This window comes from Ovis aries, chromosome 8 (assembly GCF_016772045.2).
Source record: "Ovis aries strain OAR_USU_Benz2616 breed Rambouillet chromosome 8, ARS-UI_Ramb_v3.0, whole genome shotgun sequence".
Taxonomy (NCBI): domain Eukaryota; kingdom Metazoa; phylum Chordata; class Mammalia; order Artiodactyla; family Bovidae; genus Ovis; species Ovis aries.
The window spans coordinates 51,311,058-51,331,281 of record NC_056061.1 but is presented as its reverse complement, the minus strand read 5'-3'; the positions used below and the strand labels follow the sequence as shown (position 1 = coordinate 51,331,281).

General features: G+C 36.6%; 1 protein-coding gene across 9 annotated transcripts in view; it reads right to left on the bottom strand.

Annotated features, from left to right (window-relative positions):
- Nucleotides 1-4,847: 4,847 nt before the first annotated feature.
- SNX14 (sorting nexin 14) overlaps nt 4,848-20,224 on the bottom strand; it is a 71,619-nt gene continuing 56,242 nt past the window's right edge. For 4 of the 9 annotated variants that reach the window (XM_012182824.5, XM_012182826.5, XM_012182825.5 and 1 more), the window contains 9 exons: nt 18,565-18,676; nt 15,056-15,096; nt 14,810-14,929; nt 12,116-12,239; nt 11,685-11,849; nt 10,864-10,959; nt 8,411-8,502; nt 5,896-5,952; nt 4,848-5,060 (listed from right to left, as the gene is read on the bottom strand). In XM_012182824.5, the coding sequence (XP_012038214.1) occupies nt 5,022-5,060; nt 5,896-5,952; nt 8,411-8,502; nt 10,864-10,959; nt 11,685-11,849; nt 12,116-12,239; nt 14,810-14,929; nt 15,056-15,096; nt 18,565-18,676 (846 nt within the window). In that variant the 3' untranslated portion in view covers nt 4,848-5,021. Of the gene's footprint in view, nt 5,953-8,410; nt 8,503-10,863; nt 10,960-11,684; nt 11,850-12,115; nt 12,240-14,809; nt 14,930-15,055; nt 15,097-18,564; nt 18,677-20,224 lie in introns of those variants that run through there. The other 5 variants (XM_060419576.1, XM_060419578.1, XM_060419577.1 and 2 more) reach the window with 2 other exon arrangements.

The window sequence follows — 20,224 nt, the reverse complement described above, 5'->3', positions numbered from 1 at the left end:
TTTGGGTTCCTTTCCAGCTCTCTTAGTGTCAAGCACTGGAGAGCCCCAGGGGGACAGTCCTTGGACTGCTTCTGTCTTCTCTTTACACTTAATCTCTCTGTGCTCTCATTCAGTTTTACATAGTAAGGCTGGTGACTCTCAAATTTATACCCCTGCCTACATCTCTCCCATGGACTCTAGATTCACAAATACAATGGCCTACTTGGCATCTCTAGTTGAGATGATTAATAGGCAACCCAAACTTTACATGCCCAAAAGTGGATTCTTGATCCCTCCTGAAAACTGGTGCCAGGCACAACTCCCTTCAGCTCATTTCATGGACCCTTCATCATTCTTATTGCTCAAACTGAATCTTGGAATATCCTTAGCTGCTGTTTTTCTCTCAAACTCACAACCTGTCCATCAGTAAATTCTGTTTCCTGACTAAAAGAACTAAAAAGAGACTTCAGCTTCTCAAAAACTTCACAAGTACTGCCCTGATTCAAATCACTGTCATGTCATCTGAATTACTTCATCAGCCTCCTAAATGAGCCATTTGTCTCTGTTTAAAATGTTTACTTATTCATTTATTGGCCACGCAGGTTCTTGTTGCTACGCGAGGGCTTTCTCTATCTGCAGGGAGTGGGGCTACTCTTCGTTGCGGTGTGTGGACTTATCGCGGTGGCCTCTCTTGTGAGGAGCACAGGCTCTAGAGCATGGGCTCAGTGCTTGTGGCACACAGGCTTAGCTGCCCAGAGGCATGTGGAACCTTCCCAGACCAGGAGTGAACCTGTCTCCCCTGCAATGGCAGGCAGATTCGTAACCATTAGGGAAATCCTCTGTCTCTACTTTTACTCCACTTTAGTCTCTTCTCAACACTCTCAACACAGTAACCAAAGAGATTCTATCACAGTATTAGAAAGATGACGTTGCTCGTGTGCTCAAAATCTTCCCATCATGGACCAAATAGAAGTGAGTTATCAAAATGGCTTCCAAGGACCATTGCGATCTTGTTTCCCATCATTTCTCTGACATTATCTACCTTCACGCACCGTGATTGGGGCCGATTTCTTTCAAAAGTACTTCCACTTAAACCTTCCACTTGCTATTTCTCTACTTGGAATATGGGCTCCCAAATATCTGCACGGCTTAATCTCTCACCTTCAGGTCTTTTTCTTCAATGTTAATGATCACATTAAACTGCAACCCAATTCTCTTTTTTAGTTTAATTTTTTTTCTGAGCACTTGTTACTTTCTAACATACTATATACTATTTTCTTATTTACACTGTTTATACTGTCTCTGTTTCCTGGGCTACATTTAAGCTTCAGTTCAGTTGCTCAGTCGTGTCTGACTCTTTGCAACCCCATGAATCGCAGCACGCCAGGAGTTGCTGTCCATCACCATCTCCCAGAGTTCACTCAGACTCACGTCCATCGAGTCCGTGATGCCATCCAGCCATCTCATCCTGGGTCGTCCCCTTCTCCTCCTGCGCCCAATCTCTCCCAGCATCAGAGTCTTTTCCAATGAGTCAACTCTTCGCATGAGGTGTAAATGCACAAATGTATCATTGGCATCTCAAACTGCCTGGCACATAGTAATTGCTCAATACACACGTGCATAATAAATTGAATAAACCATGAATAATCCCTTCTCTGCTACCTCTCTCTCACCCTCTGGACTCAGGCCAAAAGCCACACAGTCCTTTTTCTCCAGTATCAGTTCCTCCAGAAGATAATTTCTCTATCTAACCACCCTTTTCATCATGCAGAGCAGTTTGCCTCTTTTTTACTATAACCCCTCTGCAACCAAAAGGCCAATTAAGTCTTCCCTGAAAAGGATAGCTGCCTTTTTATAAAAAATAAATTTTCTAGCCTCCTTCCCTGCTCCCTGGATTTCCCAGGTAGCACTAGTGGTCAAGAACCCACCTGCCAATGCAGCAGACGTAAGAGACACAGGTTCGATCCCACAGACGGAGGAGCCTGGCGGCATGGGGTGGCAAAGAGCTGGATGTGACTGAAGTGACTAAGTAAGCACACATGCAGCCCCTGCTCCTTAATTTGAATGTGATTACAATTTTTCTAATAGGATCCCTTTTCCCTCTCCACTTCTGTTTCTCTACATCAGGGACCTAAAGGCCAAATCTTGCTTGCCACTGCTTCACATAAATAAGGTTTTATTGGAATACAGCCACATCCAATACCTGGAATAATACTTTAGTGTAATTTGATAGAAAAAAATTATCAACATCCATCAAATTAATTTTTAGAAAAGTGAAATAAAAAACCATTTGCAGTGGACTTAAAAATCTTCCAGGGTCCTTAGGCCTCAGGTTAAGGATTTCTCCTCATGTACCTAGCAACATTGAAGACGCTAACATATACATCAAAGAGAACAGTCTTTGAAACGGAAGTGGAGTGGACTAGCAAGATCTATTTGTTTGCTCATTCATTCAGTGGGTAATTTTTATTCTAATGTTGACTATATCTGAAGTTACAACTTACGTATATATCACTACGAAGAACAATGGCAAATTTAGACTTCTGTTTATATTTTTATTGTAAACTGTTTTTAGTAAGTCAATAAATAATTTTAAAAACATGTATCTATTTGGCTGTGTTGGGTCTCAGTCACAGCACGTGGGATCCTTGTTGCAGTACTTGACTTAATTGTGGCCCACTGGCTCATTAGCTGTGGTGCAGCGCATGGGGGCTACATTTAGTTTTCCCGGGGGCATGTAGGAATTTAGTTCCCCCAGCATGGATCAAACCCCAGTGCCCTGCATTGGAAGGCAGATTCTTAACCACTGGACCACCAGGGAAGTCCCAATAAATGATAATTTAAGTGTTTCAACCATTTCTCAGAATCTTCTGATATCTATAGCTTAATGATTATAACACAGACATCATGTCCTTTATAAATTTCAGTGTCTTCTCATCTGTTTAATTTACCCCTGCAACCAGAGTTATTTCTCTAAACACATTTCAAAACGTAAAACTCATGCAGTATAAGACATACATAAAGATGGATAGAAAGGAAAGTGCAAAGTAAAATATCTGAAATGCACCAAGGACCATTAAAGGAATCTCGAGTAATCACTTTTGGAAGTAAAGGCTCCTTTCATGGGGCAACACTGAAAGAGTACAAGACTAGAGACGGAGCTGTTTGAATTCCAGCTTCACTGCTCTCTCTAGCTTCAGTATAAATAACAAGAGAGGAATAATACCATCTCACAGTTACTGCATGGTGAAATGTAATATAAAATGCCTGACCAATGGGGAAGGCATCCAGTTCCTTCCTCTTTTATTATGCAAATGACTTTGTATTTATAGATTTTTATACATTACATTTTCTTTAAACAGAGCTCACCCACTGCTATGGATTTAAATGTGTCCTTCTAAAATTCACATGTTAAAACCCTAAACCCCAATATGACTATATTTGGAGATGATGCCTTTAGGAGGTAATTACGGTTAAATGAGGTCATGGGCTTAACCTAAGAGCATTCAGGGCCTTATAAGAAGAAAAGGAGAATAGTGAAAGATCTCTTTCTTTCTTCCCACACGGCCAAACACAGTGGTCATGTGAGTACACAGGGAAAAAAGGCAGTCATCTGCAGAGCAAAGGAAGAGGATCCAGAATGAAATGTACCTTTTGGGCACCTTGATCTTGGACTTACCAGCCTCCAGAACTGTGAGAAATAAAATTCTGTTAAGTCACCCCATTTACGGTATTTTATCAGAGTAAGCCTAGGTTGTTTGAGACACTCATAAGAATTTTTTTCTCATCTAAATAAACAAAATATCACAATTTATAAAAAGTAGCTAAGAAAGGCATAAAAGGGCTGTAAATATTTTATTCTTCCAGCCAAAATGCTATGGATTTAAATGTGAAGAGTTAGCTTGATTAATTTCCCACCTGCCCCTGAGAAGTAAGTAAAATGTTGAAGGCTTGGTTAAAAGTACTGATGCACAGAAACTCATACACAGTTTAGAATTTTTCAGCAATTTAAAAGATAACAGAACTACTGGCAAAACCTTAAAAAATTTTTATAATATCTAAAGACCATTTTTCAAAACTGGGAAAAAAATAACTGAACAGTATCATTCAACTGGTTTCACTTTACAAATTATATTTAGAGTTCCCACATTATCAGCATTTGATACATGGTTGAAACTCAATAAATATATTCTGAATGTACATCACAGCCAATAACCAAACACAAAATGCCCGATCTTGAAAGACAAACATGATTCAGGGAGAAAAATACAGCATGAAAAGCAATTATAAGCAAAACTCTAAATACTGAACCTTTAAAAATAATTATTTAACTTTCCCCAAAGAATACAGTTAATTCATACCTTTCTTTTGGAGAGACAACATAAACCAAAAATCCACTTGACTAAACTGTTTATATAAGCTTTTGGATTATAGTTACAGATGTTCAGTGAAATGCAGTTGTAACCACACAATCACAAATATCTGTTAAGTACTCGGTTTTCACACTCAAAAGGTCTACATATAACCTGTCAATCATCTAGGAAGAGTAGGAAGTCCCTTATTTGTTATGAAAAACTCATAAAGTATGTCTTCTTTACAGACACACAGTTACCTACACATAAAAATGAAAAGGGGGAGTGGAATAAATCTGCTAAAATTTATTAACTCCAAATATGACAGCAAATCAGATCTCTGCGCTAAAAATAATTATTTTCAAAGTGATGCAATACTTTCAAAGGTATCAGTCTAACTGATTTGCCCCAAGAAGATTATGAATTATCTCTTTTAAAAACAGAAATAACAAGTGACACAGATCTAAGAAAATTTGGATAAGAGATGTAAAAGGAAAGGCCATGAGACCCAATCAGTTTTCGTCATTATTAAATTTGTTAGTCTTTATTAAAACAACAAAATCAAAACGTCAGACAATGAATTACATGATATATACAGGAATATACAAAAGTAAAAGAAAAAACAGTCCATATATACTACACTAGCACAGCAAACATTTCAACTGGTTATTCTATCCCAAATCCAAAGGTTTATATCCAGGACGTCACAGATGTAACTTCCTTTTGCACCTAAAGTAAAAATAAATCTACTTAATAGAAGAGAAAAAAACAAACAAGAATTCATTTGTGAATTGCCTAACAGTTCCAGTGTATTAAAATTCTAATCTAAAACATATATATATGTGTTAAAACCTGCATATGCCACAGATGATATTTATGTTTTAGAGAGGAGAAAAAAAAGCATGTGATAGATCTCATAAAGTCTCAAACAGAGCTGGAATTTCCTGGTACTGATTCCTACGTAAATTGAACACAAAATGTCTGCAACTGCCACCCTGTTTTAATACACACTGAATACTGCTATAACTTGAAAACCTGTATTCAATAGGTAAATAGTCCAAATCTAGTTCCCTCTATAAAACTAACATTTCACTGCTGTATCACAACCCTGAATAGTTAGTTATTTCATCAAAACTCAAATTCTGCAGGATTCAAGGTAATAATAGTATCACTATCCTCCAACTCCCATTCATTTTGTGTTCTTGGCTTCATATAAGCTCAACTGCTTTAAAAATGCTCACACAGCATTCAGTGTGCAGATGACAGCCTGCAGAGCTTGGCCCATCCTAGAGATAGGATGTACACTCACACCTTCCTCTGGTGAGGCTCTACAGATCCCATCTGACTGGAATCAGGAAGGGGGGAAGGCAAGGCAGGGGCTATTCAGTTCGTACATCCTCAAATCCACTCTATGTTTAAGCATGTTGAATGAAGAAAATACAAGGAGCTATTTGTTAAGGTTATTCATTTTTAAAACGATCACAAGGATTTCCTTAATTTTTATGTCCCTAACAAAATGTCAGTACACCATTAAGAACATAAAGTACTGCTGCTTTTTAGTTACCTTATTGAGTTCTGGAAACAGTTCTTGTATCACAATGTCCAATAAAACATAAGTCAGCTAAAATGCAAAAAAAAAAAGATTTTAAGGAATTAGACCAAAAAAAAAAAAAAAAAGTAGTTTCAACAAGATCCATAATGTTCTATTTTTAGGATGAGTTTTAGATAGATATGTTTTCACATGTTTACACTTTATTATTATGCCTCAGAATTTATATGTTAAATATTTTGTATATAACAACAATTTTAAAGAAAACAAGCCTGATGCAAAATTTTAACTGTGCTCAGGTCTCAACAGAATATGTGAGACTAAAGGCAAAGGAGAAAAGGAAAGATATGCCCATTTGAATGCAGAGTTCCAAAGAATAGCAAGGAGAGATAAGAAAGCCTTCCTCGGTGATCAGTGCAAAGAAGTAGAGGAAAACAATAGAATGGGAAAGATCAAAGATCTCTTCAAAAAAATTAAAGCTACCAAGGGAACATTTCATGCAAAGATGGGTTCAATAAAGGACAGAAATGGTATGGACCTAACAGAAGCAGAAGATATTAAGAAGAGATGGCAAGAATACACAGAACTATACAAAAAAGATCTTCATGATCCAGATAATCATGATGGTATAATCACATACCTAGAGCCAGACATTCTGGAATGTGAAGTCAAGTGGGCCTTAGAAAGTATCAGTACAAGCAAAGCTAGTGGAGGTGATGGAATTCTAGGTGAGCTATTTCAAATCCTGAAAGATGATGCTGTGAAAGTGCTGCACTCAGTATGCCAGCAAATTTGGAAAACTCAGCAGTGGCCACAGGACTGGAAAAGGTCAGTTTTCATTCCAATCCCAAAGAAAGGCAATGCCAAAGAATGCTCAAACTACTACACAATTGCACTCATCTCACACGCTAACAAAGTAATGCTCAAAATTCTCCAAGCCAGGCTTCAACAGTACGTGAAGCATGAACTTCCAGATGTTCAAGCTGGTTTTAGAAAAGGCAGAGGAACCAGAGATCAAATTGCCAACATCCATTGGATCATTGAAAAAGCAAGAGAGTTCCAGAAAAACATCTATTTCTGCTTTCCTGACTATGCCAAAGCCTTTGACTGTGTGGATCACAATCAACTGTGGAAAATTCTGAAAGAGATGGGAATACCAGACCACCTGACCTGCCTCTTGAGAAATCTGTATGCAGATCAGGAAGCAACAGTTAGAACTGGACATGAAACAACAGACTGGTTCCAAATAGGGAAAGGAGTATGTCGAGGCTGTAGAGTGTCACCCTGCTTATTTAACTTCTATGCAGAGTACATCATGAGAAATGCTGGGCTGGAAGAAGAACAAGCTGGAATCAAGATTGCTGGGAGGAATATCAATAACCTCAGATATGCAGAAGACACCACCCTTATTGCAGAAAGTGAAGAAGAACTAAAGAGCCTCTTGATAAAAGTGAAAGAGGAGAGTGAAAAAGTTAGCTTAAAGCTAACTAACAGTCAGAAAACGAAGATCATGGCATCTGGTCCCATCACTTCATGGCAAATAGATGGGGAGACAGTGGAAACAGTGACGGACTTTACTTTTGGGGGCTCCAAAATCACTGCAGATAGTGACTGCAGCCATGAAATTAAAAGATGCTTACTCCTTGGAAGAAAAGTTATGACCAACCTAGATAGCATACGCAAAAGAAGAGACATTACTTTGCCAACAAAGGTGTGTCAAGTCAAGGCTATGGTTTTTCCAGTGGTCATGTATGGATGTGAGAGTTGGATGGTGAAGAAAGCTGAGCACCGAAGAATTGATGCTTCTGAACTGTGGTGTTGGAGAAGACTTTTGAGAGTCCCTTGGACTGCAAGGAGATCCAACTAGTCCATGCTAACAGAAATCAGTCCTGAATATTCATTGGAAGGACTGATGGTGAAGCTGAAACTCCAATACTTTGGCTACCTGATGTGAAGAACTGACTCACTGGGGAAGACCCTGATGCTGGGAAAGACTGAAGGCGGGAGGAGAAGGGGGACAGCAGAGGATGAGATGGTTGGATGGCATCACCGACTCAGTGGACATGAGTTTTAGTAGACTCCAGTAATTGGTGGACAGGGAGGCCTGGTGTGCTCCAGTCCATGGGGTCACAAGGAGTTGGACACAACTGAGTGACTGAACTGAACTGATAAGCAGTAAAATGTTAACTGCAGTTATTCTATACAACCTGAATAAATGACAGAATTCTTGATATATAAATTTTTACTTTATTTCATGAATTTTTGCTTCCCTGGTGGTGCTAGTGGTAAAGAATCTGCTTGGTATATTTCAAATTCCCTATAATGAATATTTATTTTCAATCATGTTATTTAAAAAAAAAAAAAAACGAGCAAAAAGAGTTAACAAGAGACACTTTTATTCCATCCGCATGTTTGAATTACACTGCCTTCACTTAGCACAGTATCACGTCACAGTTAACATACCAGACACACTACTGTGTCATTCACTAAGCTAAGCTGACACGAGTCAGTCTGCTTTAATGAATTTTACCTGCTTGTTGAGAACTGGCTGCTGTAAACCATCAAAAAGAAGTCTGATGCTTTCATACTTGGCTTCTTCACCAATACACTTGACTATCAAATCTAAACAAGAAAGCCACATGTGAAACAATTTTATATTATAAAGTGACTCATCATTTACTGGATCATAAAGCAAAATCTCTACCCTCTCCCCCAGGTATTACGTAAAATCTGTAAGTCAGCATTTCCTAAATCAGTGCTTCAGTAAGAACCTCTTGGAAAAAAGGGCTCTGTGGTCAAGTTGAGAAATGCAGCATCATGTGTCCTGAATTTAAAGATTCACAACACACAAAGCATAGCTGTAAGCTCTTAGGAATGTTACCGTAAAGAAATCTGCTTACACTATTAAAGGATAAAAGACAGTTGGGAAACAATACATATTCTATTATCCCGTTCAAGTAAAATAAGATAAAACACTAGGTACATACACCTGTGCATATAGAGAGAGAGATACAAAGAAACTGTCTGTTAGGATTAACACCAGTTGGAGCATACCGCTACTTCTGCACAGTAGGGACAGGATCACTTCTACTTTTCACTCTTCGTATTTTCATGTTTGAATATGTTAATGTTTTTTAAAATTTAATTAATTTAATTTTATGGTGAACAGAGACTCTCTTCAATGAATATGACTAATTTATTTCAGTACTTTTTGCAAAATTACTAATAACTATTTTACAGAACAATCTTTTGGGAAACTGTTTAAACACAAGTATGCTCCCAAAAGTTCTAATTCATGTTTGACTACACAGCTGTCATGTATCACTCCTGGTACCACAGTCAGTCCTTATTAAAATCTGTGCTGAATGGTTTCCTCCAAGCAGGAAAAAAAGCTTATTAAGTAAACAAGGTGCTCAAATATTTGTCCTTTCCTCTCCAATCATCATGAAACACTTAATGTTGTTCAAGGAAAATCTTCATTTTATGTTTGCTTTTACAGGGTAAATCTAACCCTGAGAGGCAAAATTCAGTTTATAGGAAGTTCAGTAGATCCTTGATATTTTTCAAGAGAGATGGGCCACAATGCATCTTTGTGAATCCCCTAATTCACCAATACTACACAGAATTTCCCAATTAATATGCATGAAGCATCATGGACAAAAACAGACGATCCTTTCAGATTCTTCAAGAATCACTAAGGAGGAAATGAGTAGAGGAGAGCAGAAAGGCATGCTATGCTTCCTCACTAGCTAAATCACCCCTTTCCAAATGGAAGTCTTGAAGCAGATGTGACTCAAATTCATGGCTGAGCAAAATTACAATTATTATATTCACTGGCTTTCCATGTTTCTAAATATTAAAACTAAGTCAAAATCATGAATGCTATATTACAAACATAGGTCTCTATATTACATTACTAAAGAAGGAAGAAATGACTTCATCATACACCTACAGAAGAGTCACTCAAGAACAGCTGTGGTTCACGTTTACATTCAGACTGGGGACAGAAATTGTCTTCAAAATTAAGCAGGACCATTCTGAGACTCATTTTTCAATGATGAGAATTCTCTAAGACATCTTCAGGTTTACTCTATATTTTCTTGCTGGGCATTACCTGACTCCCAGATCTCATATCATTGCTCCTCCAATTCCAAAACCTGGATATTTAATTGATTACGAGACAATGCATCCTGAATAATGTATAGTTAGGCTTGTCACGTTCAAAATGTCCTAAATTAAGTATCATCTGCTTTGACTCCTTGATGTTTTTTCCTTATATTCACATCTCAGTAAGAGGTTACTAACCATTCACTCAAGCCTACCTCCTTTATGAGAGGGATTCACCCTCCTCCTTTGAGATACTGCATAACCTAAACAAGCCTCTATTATCACAGGTACATCTTGTCTGTGTGTCTATCTTCCTGCCAGATTGAGCTGCTGCTGCTGCTGCTGCTAAGTCGCTTCAGTCGTATCCGACTCTGTGTGACCCCACAGATGGCAGCCCACCAGGCTCCACCGTCCCTGGGATTCTCCAGGCAAGAACACTGGAGTGGGTTGCCATTGAGCTACCCAAGTACAATTTTTATATCTCCTGCACTGTGCTAAGTGCCTGGCACATGGAAGGTGTTCAATAAACTCAGGATGAATGAATTCTGACCTCTAACTCACACACACTAATGTAGCTCTCCTCATGGTGAAGTGAACAGCAGGACTCCAGCTGTCCCACAGACATACCACTATGATCAGTTTGATTCTAAGTTACTGAAAGAATCCAACTATTGTGTGAGTAGAAACAGCCTTATCTAAAAGTTCTTAGTGCTAACATAAAAACCAAATTCCATTTAATGAATGAGTTAATTTTAACTGGTTCTTATAACTACTTCTAAAATAAAAACTCACAGTAAAAATTGCCTCAATAATTACTATACATTGTGACCACCAAAGAGTGCTAATCTATATTAAACTACTTTTTAAATATTATACCTGGAATGTAGTTCATCATTCCTTCAAAAGTCTGCTTTGCTCGTTTTTGCTTATCTTGAAGAGAGCGAGGTTCAGTGTTTTCACAAAATACAGCATCTAAAAAGAGACAAAAAATATTTGCTGGGTTCAAGAGAGAGGGGACATGTGTATATATATATAGCTGGTTCATGTTGATATACAGCAGAAACCAACACAACATTATAAAGCAATTATCCTCCAATTAAAAACAAAAAATTAGGGCTTCCCTGGTAGCTCAGTAGTAAAGAATCCACCTGCCAATGTAGGGGACAGTTCAGTCCCTGGTTTGGGAAGATCCCATATGCTGAGGGACAACTAAGGCTGAGAGTCACAACTACTGATCCTGTGCTCCAGAGCCTGTGCTCCACAAGAGAAACCACTGCAATGAGAAGCTAGCTCACCACCACTAGCAAGTAGCCCACACTCGCTGCAACTAGAGAAAGCCCGAGTACAGCAACGAAGACCCAGCGCAGCCATAAATGCTCAGTTGTGTTCGACTCTTTGCAACCCCATGGACTGTGTGGTTGACCCCACTGGAGTGGGTTGCTGTTTCCATTGATTAAGCAGCCATAAATAAATGAATAAAATAAATCTTAAAAAAAGAATCTTATAAAAAATTAATAAATTTTTTAAAAAAGAAACATTTGCAGGAATTTTCACCTATTATATACAAAGTATTTCCTCATAGGAGCAATACTAATAAAAGCAAAGCAAAGCCAGGCTTCTCACTCTTTGAGATCTAATTAAAATTAAATAAAAATTGAGTACTCAAACATGAAACAAACACATGAGGAAATACAAACCTCTGAGAAGTGTTATAAGTGAAACCAGACGGTGCTCCTGAAAGAGTTGCTCTAGCTTACAATGAAGATAGTAATCAGTATACATTTCCAGGGTGTTTTTAAAGAGGATTCGAGTTCCCATTAAGAGATGATGAAGCCAGTCAGGAACCTGGAAAACCACCTGTCCTGAGAAGGATCACACAGAACATTTCATTAAGATAAATAGACACCTGAACATTTTCCAATACAAAAAATACAAACGGTCAATATTTTATTTTTAAAGACTAATAACTTTAATATGTTCAAGACCAATTATATTCTATGTATTGAATTCTTAATTTTAAAAGTACCTTCAATTCAAAAAATATATAATGGAGCAATACACAAGAGCATTAATTTGCATCACAGAAGAAATATAACACGGGTTTTAACAGTAACCATGGATATCTTACCTACATACATCAGGTAATCATAGACTCCTTCTACAGTCATCATTTCCATAAAATAATTCTGATTTTGCCTTCTTTCTGTATTCTCAGCACGGTTTGCATTATTTTTATACAGATCATTAAAAAGCTAAAGTAAAAGTTGAAATAATAAAAAAAGTTTATTACACAGGCTAATAATTATTACTAAGGGTAAAGTAATTACAGAGCAAGGTGTTTAAACTTTGTCCAATCAAAACAGAATATTAAAGGAAAAAACACATAATACCAAAGTGGTTAAGATCTGCCCCCTAAATGCCACATTTATACCCAAAATTGAATTAAAAAATACAATACTTTGAGGGGACAAAATATTAAATAAAAATCTACCTTTATTTTAGATGCAACAGATAATTCATCATCCATACAAAGAATCCCTTTGATTTTTTATATCAAAAGAAGTAAATGAACATAGAAAATGCATAAAACCATTAGCACTAGAGTGGTGGTCCAGTGGTTAAGAATCTGCCTGTCAATCCCTGGGTTGGGTTTAATCCCTCATCTGGAGATTCCACATGCTACCAGGTAATTAAGCCCGTGTACCACAAATGGGGTCCACGCTCTAGAGCCCACGAGCTGCAACTACTGAACATGCATGCCACAATGACATGCAGTGCTCTAGAAGCTTGAGCACTCTAGAGCCCACGTTCTGCAATAAGAGAGAAGTCACAGCAATGAGAACCCCAAGTACCACAACTAGAGTGGTGTCCACTCTCCACAACTAGAGAAAGCCCACGCAGCAATGAAGACCCAGTACAACCAAAAATAAATAAATAAAATTATAAAAAAAAAACCCCTAAGAATAGCTGATTTTAATCCCAACATGATTTAAAGGTTATAAATCACTGTTTAATTAAGGGATGCTTAGAGATGAATGTTTAGATTTAAGCTAAGTTTATTTGGACAAAATAATCAAAGACCTAATGTATATGAAAAAAAAATGAAGAATTACTCATAGCAAAATAATAAAATGCAACTAAATCTTAGCCCTAGCTACTATACCAATAATAATCAAAGAGCAGATACTAAAGAACTAAAAAAAACTGACAGAAAAGGTAAACAAAATGATAAAATGGACAGTTTTGGTATGATGGGTCAGAAAAGCAAAAAGAAAAGGAAAGGAAAAGAAGACAATGCCAGGAATAAAAAGGGACACAACCATAGATGTCAGAGGGAAATGAAAAGAGGATATTATTGACAACATAAGGCCAAAATTTTTCAAATTTAGACAAGACGGAGAATTTATTAAAAAGTACAACCTATCAAAATCTGACTCATGAAACAATACATCTGAAAAATATTATAATCATTAAAGAAATTACACTGGTTAAAAAAAAGAACTTCCACAAACAAAACTTGAGGCCCAGATGACTATTAACAAGTTATCACTATTTAAATAACTAACATTCTACCAGCAAATAAAGAAAACTTAATGTAACTTTAATACCAAAACCTGACAAGGATACAATGAGAAAGAAAAACCATAGGCTACATGCACCCACAAACATGGAGGTTAACTCTTCTAAACTTCATAAAGGATATCTACAAAAAGAACTACACTATATTATTTAATGGTGAAACACTGCAATCACTCCCTTTGTATAGCAGGTCCTAGTCATGAATGAAACATAACTGCCATCATTTGAATACATAAATATAAAAGAATTAACAGATATACCACTAAAATTAACACAAGTCTAGCAAGACTTGTGAATTGAAAATCAATACACAACAATCAACTCTATTTCTGTTTACTAGCAATAAACTTATAAAGTAAAAAAAAATTAAAGATACCCTTTATAGTAATAAACCAAAGAAGTTCTCTTGAGAAAGAGGGTGCTATTCTTTGAGCTCACGGAATCCCCCATGCTGGCACTAAACTGAGCTTCTTGCAGACAGGAAATTTATCTGTTTTTCCTTTTTTCTTTGGCCATGCCACACCACTGTGGGATCCTAGTTCCCCCGCATTAAAACCAAGGCTATCTAATTAGACAGCAAATGGAAATTTGCTGTATGATGCAGGGATCTCCAATCAGGTGCTTTGCGATAACCTAGAAAGGTGAGATGGGGAGGAAGGTGGAAGGGAGATTCAGGATTAGGGGGAACATATGTATACCTATGGCTGATTCATGTTAATATTTGGTAGAAACCAACACAATCCTCCAACTAAAAATTTAAAAAACAAACCAAAAAAAAAGCACAAAGTCTTAAGCACTGGACTGCCAGGGAAGTCCTCGGAATTTATATTCCCAGTGCCTAGCACCCAATAGCAGGCACATAACAAAGTGCTTGTTTAATGAAAGGATGAAATATTTTATAAGTCATTAAAATTATATAATACCATCAAATAAATACAAATACATTATAGAAATCAATTCCCTGATTACTGGAAGTTGGTGATTTACAACCTAAGAAAACCACTTTAAAAAATTCCCCAATAGAGAAACGGTAGGAGCTGACAAATACAGATTCTTAAGAAACATTTACCCATTAAAGCAAAGAACTAAGCAACTACCTATAATACCCTCCTTATCCTTTACAACTGATTTCCATACAAAGACATACAGTCCCGTCCATTTCATTAACACAGAATTCTCTAACGGAAAAGTCGTAAGTAGGACAATTTCAAACTCAATGGCTCTCCAAGATGATGCATAGTACCTTCTTATTATTTTCTGAAGTAGGGCTGAGAATGGTCAGTTCTGGTTTACTCGGTTTAGGCTTTGGAGATTCACAAGAATTAATGAAATTCATAATAAAAGGTTCCAAATGTTGACCTTTCTGTGGAAACCATGGTATAAAAATAAAAAAATCAAGATTATGATTTTCAGTATCATATAGCCAATTAAAATTTACTAGTATTTAAATATGCTTATAACTATCATTTTATAGAATGCCCATATTCACCTCTTTCATTAGTTTTCCAGGAACAGATTTTATAATTTTCCCTGCAATTAAAAATAAAATATTAATCTTAAGAAGGTAAAATATATCTCATAACTGCTTATATGAATACTTCACCAGGTAATTTTAAATACCAAAAAGCCAAGTAAAAAGCAAAATGGACCATTTCACACTTCACAAAAATTTATAATAAACATGGTATTCTTAACTGTTTTCAGATACAGCACTTGGGATACTTCAAAATAATCCAGTGGGGTGGAAGGTAGGGGAAGGTAAGAGGGTAACAGGCAGCAAGGCCAGGGATCTCCAAACAGAGGAAATAGGCTGCAAGTGTCAGACATTTTTTCTCTCTCTCTAAAGCGGCAGGAGGTAACAAACAAATCTTAGGTTTTTTCCCCCTTCTCTATACACATTTAAAAAGAGGTTTCTTTTAAAATCCTGTGCTGCCATGACGATACATGGTTCCACCTAAACTTAACTCTTCTCATACTTTGAGCTAACCAGTGTGGTTTTTCTTATGAAAATGTTTGTCTTAAGCCATGTTAATGAACTATGTATTTACTCTAGACTCTGTCTTCAAGTGGGTTCCCCACTTGACAAACCAGTATGCTTTACTCATGCAAATATTCTCTTAAGCTATGTTAATGAGACTGTATTGGCTTGGAACCGGGCCTTTCTTCAAGATTCATGTCAATCATTTTACGGCTCAGGACAACTCACCTTGTGCCAATGCTATCTCAAAATGCATGTTGTGGGTAAGGGGTCTGGTGCCATTCTCTGAGTTTTGAGACATTTCCTTTTTCTAATTAGCAAACTGCTAGTAGCTGATATCATCTGGCTAAAAACTAGCAGGGTGCACTCTTTCTGCCCCCCTCTGATGTCTATGTCAGAATCTTTATCTCTTTTATACTTTAATAATACTTTATTTCACAAAAGCTCTGAGAGATCAAGCCTCATCACCGGCCCCAGATTGAATTCTTCTCCTCTGGAGGCCAAGAATTGAGGGGTTTTTCACAGCTCAGCAACAACTTTTCAAAGGACTGGAACAAGGCAAGTGTAGTAACTTTTGAAGGGGTGAAGAGTTCATTATACAAATTTCTCTACCTTTGTGTATATATGTAATTGTCCACAAGAAATGTTTTCAAAAGATATGAAGCAGTGGTGAATATATAAAGATATCTAACTTTTACAAAGGCATTAAACAATGGTAAATATATAAATGTATCTAACTTTTGTATTTAGTCAAAAGGAAAAAAATTTCTAAACACTGCTACCACATTTAAATTGGCTATTTGAATAGTCTGTGTTCTTGATTTTAGATTAATATATATATTCTAATCCAGTTTGCCAGAATATTGTTTTGATCTTATCTCCAGGTTCCTTTATTATAAAATAAAATATCAAACGTGATTTTTCTCAACCATTTACAAAAGGCTATCAAAATCCATCAAAACTGAATAATATAACTTAAACTTCTTTCAGTACAGTTTGGGAAAAAAGTAGACCCTAATGACAATAACAAAAGGCATACTAATGAAAGCTAAAACAGAGACTGTTTCATAACATGAAAACCTCCAACCCTCTTGCCAGGCTATTTCTCCTTTGGTACCCCCAGAATTACTCCCTCGCCTCAGAATTTCCAAAGTTCTTTAAATTATGGTGTTTCATCCTGTGCTTCTCTCTTCTACATGCTCTTCCTGAGCCAAAATTTTACTCAGTCTGATTTCAAACAACATCCAAATCTTTATTCATGCTTTCTGCTGCCGCTACTACTTTATAAAACTTCCTCAACTGGATTCTATAAACTTGTAAGTTTAGAACTTTGCTGTGCTGTGCTCAGTCGCTCAGTTGTATCCAACTCTGCGACCCCATGGACTGTAGCCTGGCAGGCTGCTCTGTCCACGGGGATTCTCCAGGCAAGAATACTGGAGGTTGCTATGCCCTCTTCCAGGGGATCTTCCCAATCCAGGGACCGAACCCAGGTCTCCCCAATTGTGGATGGATTCCTTACTGTCCGAGCCACTAGGGAAGCCCAAGTTTAGAACTACTCTAAATTTATTCCATACCTCAGCAATAAACAGTATTTATCCAGTTATACAGACAGAAATCTGGCTCATATTTGATCATTTCTTCTCCTTCACTCAAACTGAGTCAGTAAACAGGTCTACCCAATTATACCTCTTAAACATTATACATGGCTTCCCTGGTGGCTCACTGGTAAAGAATCCGCCTGCCAGTGCAGGAGAGGCGGGTTCAATTTCTGGGTTGGGAAAGTTCCCTGAAGAAGGAAATGGCAAGCCACTCCAGTATTCTTGCCTGGAGAGTTTCAAGGACAGAGAAGCCTAGTGGACTACAGTCCATGGGGCAGCAAAAGAGTCAGACACCACATAGGGATTAAACAACAACAACCATCATATATAACCAAATACAAAATATTCTTGCATCTCCCCTCAATAAGACACACACTAAATAATCTGCCTGAATTACATGTACTAATTTGGAAAGATCTAGATGAAAGCCAGATTTATTCATTAGGTATATGTGTGTGTGTGTATATACAGACACACAGGCACACCCTCTCTTAAAATGGGGCTTCCCCAATGGGTCATTAGGTAAAGAATCTGCAATGCAGGAGACACAGGAAATGCTGATTTGATCCCTCCATTAGGAAGTTCCCCTGCAGGAGAAAATGGCAATCCACTCCAGTATTCTTGCCTGAAAAACGCCACGGCCAGAGGAGCCTAGCGGGCTATCATCCGAAGGGTTGCGAGGAGAGTCGGACATGACTAAATGACAAAGCACAGCACATAAAAGTGACACTACACAAAATATATTTAGAAATACTGCTTTTCTTCCATTATGATCTTTAACACTTTTATCCAAACTTCTCCAGCTTATTTTATTGCTTGGTCTGGATTAAACTTTATAAAGGAATCATGCTGTATACATTGTTTTGTGTCTTTGTTTTTACGCACACCATTCCAAGCAGCTACAATGCTACAGGTATTCATTGCTCTAAGTATTCATTTTGTGAAGCTACTATAATTTATCTGTCTACTCTACTGCTGATAAACATTTGTATTATTTCCAGTTTGGGCCAACCCAATACCGTAAACAATGCTGCTAAGAACATTCTTAAATATAAATACAAGATTCTCTCAAGTATCTCAAGTATCTCAGAGAGGAACTGCTAGATCATTCGATCTTATACGGAACTGGTTTTCCTTTTTGTTTTAACTGACTTTATGATATTTACAATTATTTTCCACTGATTTACAACATTATATTACTTTCAAATGTACAACACAATCATTCAGTATTTTTATAGACTATACTCCATTAAAAAAGTTACAAGTGGTTTTCCAATTTATATTCCTATTAATAGTATATAAGAAGTCCTTCAGAGCTTGATACATGGCTGCACTATATAAATTACTTTTCTAAATTAACCTGAAAATGCTGCTTATCTTTTTAGTTTATCATCTTCTATATGATTCTTTAAATTGACTTACCAAGATTTACATCTGGTAGTATCTTATCAAGAAACTGTGTTTCCCCACCATTGGGAGAAAGAAAATCTGCCAGAAGTTGACTGTTACTCAATTCTGGATGTTGCAGAAGTTTCTTGATGGACAAAAAAAAAAGGGGGGGGGGGGGAGAAACAGTTTCAAAAATCTAGAAGTCACAAAAACTACATTAAAACGATTTTTTTAACCAAGAACAATTTTAAATCTTCAAAAGCTATTTTATATTCAGAATAATAACCAGATACATTTATAGAAAGATTATCACATAGCAGGTAAGACCCTTACAGTCAAACATGAAAGGGTTTGAATTCTGCTCTTCCTTCTGCTAGGTAGGTGTCCCTAGAGAAGTTCTTATATTGCCTAAGAGTCAGTTTCCTCACGTGTAGAATGAAGATAACACTACTTACTTCTAGCATTGTTAGATAAAGCATTTTAGCTCAGTACCTGACACACAGGAAGGAAGATTAAACATTAGCTAATATTATTTCTCAGTTTCTCAACTATGATACAAGTATTACAATATCATATATCTTTCTTGATAATTAAAGGAAGTTGGTATAAAGGGTTTTACAAATAACTAAATGTGGAAATATGACATAACTTGGACTCTGTTGTCTGATCTTCTTGCAACACTATTTTCTTACAAGATAAAACTGATGTCTTAAAGCCAAATTTAACCCAGTCTTACCTAATATTCAGTTCTGTAACTGAGAAACAGTTACAAAACTCTATGAGCAGAAATCTACATAAATGAAATGCCAGTACTGCAACATTTAACTCCATATTACTGGAAAGTATTTCTTCTAGAAAGAGGTTCTCTTGTTCTTAGAAAGAATTAGTTGGTTCAAACAACAGTCTAATGATATCAACAAAGAAACAGGTTAACACTAGCACATGCTGCGTTCAAACATCCTTACAGTAGTCAATGTATACTTCATTTTTTAATTTTCCTACCACCAAAAAATTAAATAAAAATACTTTCTGGATTGAAGTATTCATTGGTTCAAATACACAAATTAAAATGTAACTACCCCTTTACAAAAAGTACTTATTATGGTTACTAAAAGGCATCCAAATAATTAACAATTAAAATTACAAAATGGCATGTCCAATTAAAGGAGATTTTTTTAAATAAAATAAAATTATCCATTCTTTGGTCTTAATCACCTGATTAAAGAAAAATGGTGTCTTTAATTTTAGCCAAGTCTCAAGTAAGTAACTTTAAAGCAGATAGTACCAATAATGGGAATATCAATTACATTGTTTATACAACACAATGTACACACTGAAAAGAACGGAATTCAATTCCAAGTGGTGAATGGTAGAGTCAGAAGATTCCAAGTAACTGGAAAAACATCTACAATCGCAACAACAACAAAAAAGTTGAGAAATAAAAATAGGAGGGGAAAATTCCAGAGTTCAGAAAGTGCTAAGCACAAAAATCAAATAAAAACTAAGAAAAAAATAACAAAACAACCCAGTATTCTTAGAATGCATTTAATCTATTACATCAAACTTTTTCTTTCTTCCTCTCTCATTCTCTTTCTCTCTCTCACTCTTTAACTTCCCACACCAAAAGTTTTAAAATAAGCCCAATACAAGACTTATTTCCTCTAAGAAAATAACTGGTATTTCCTGGTTATCC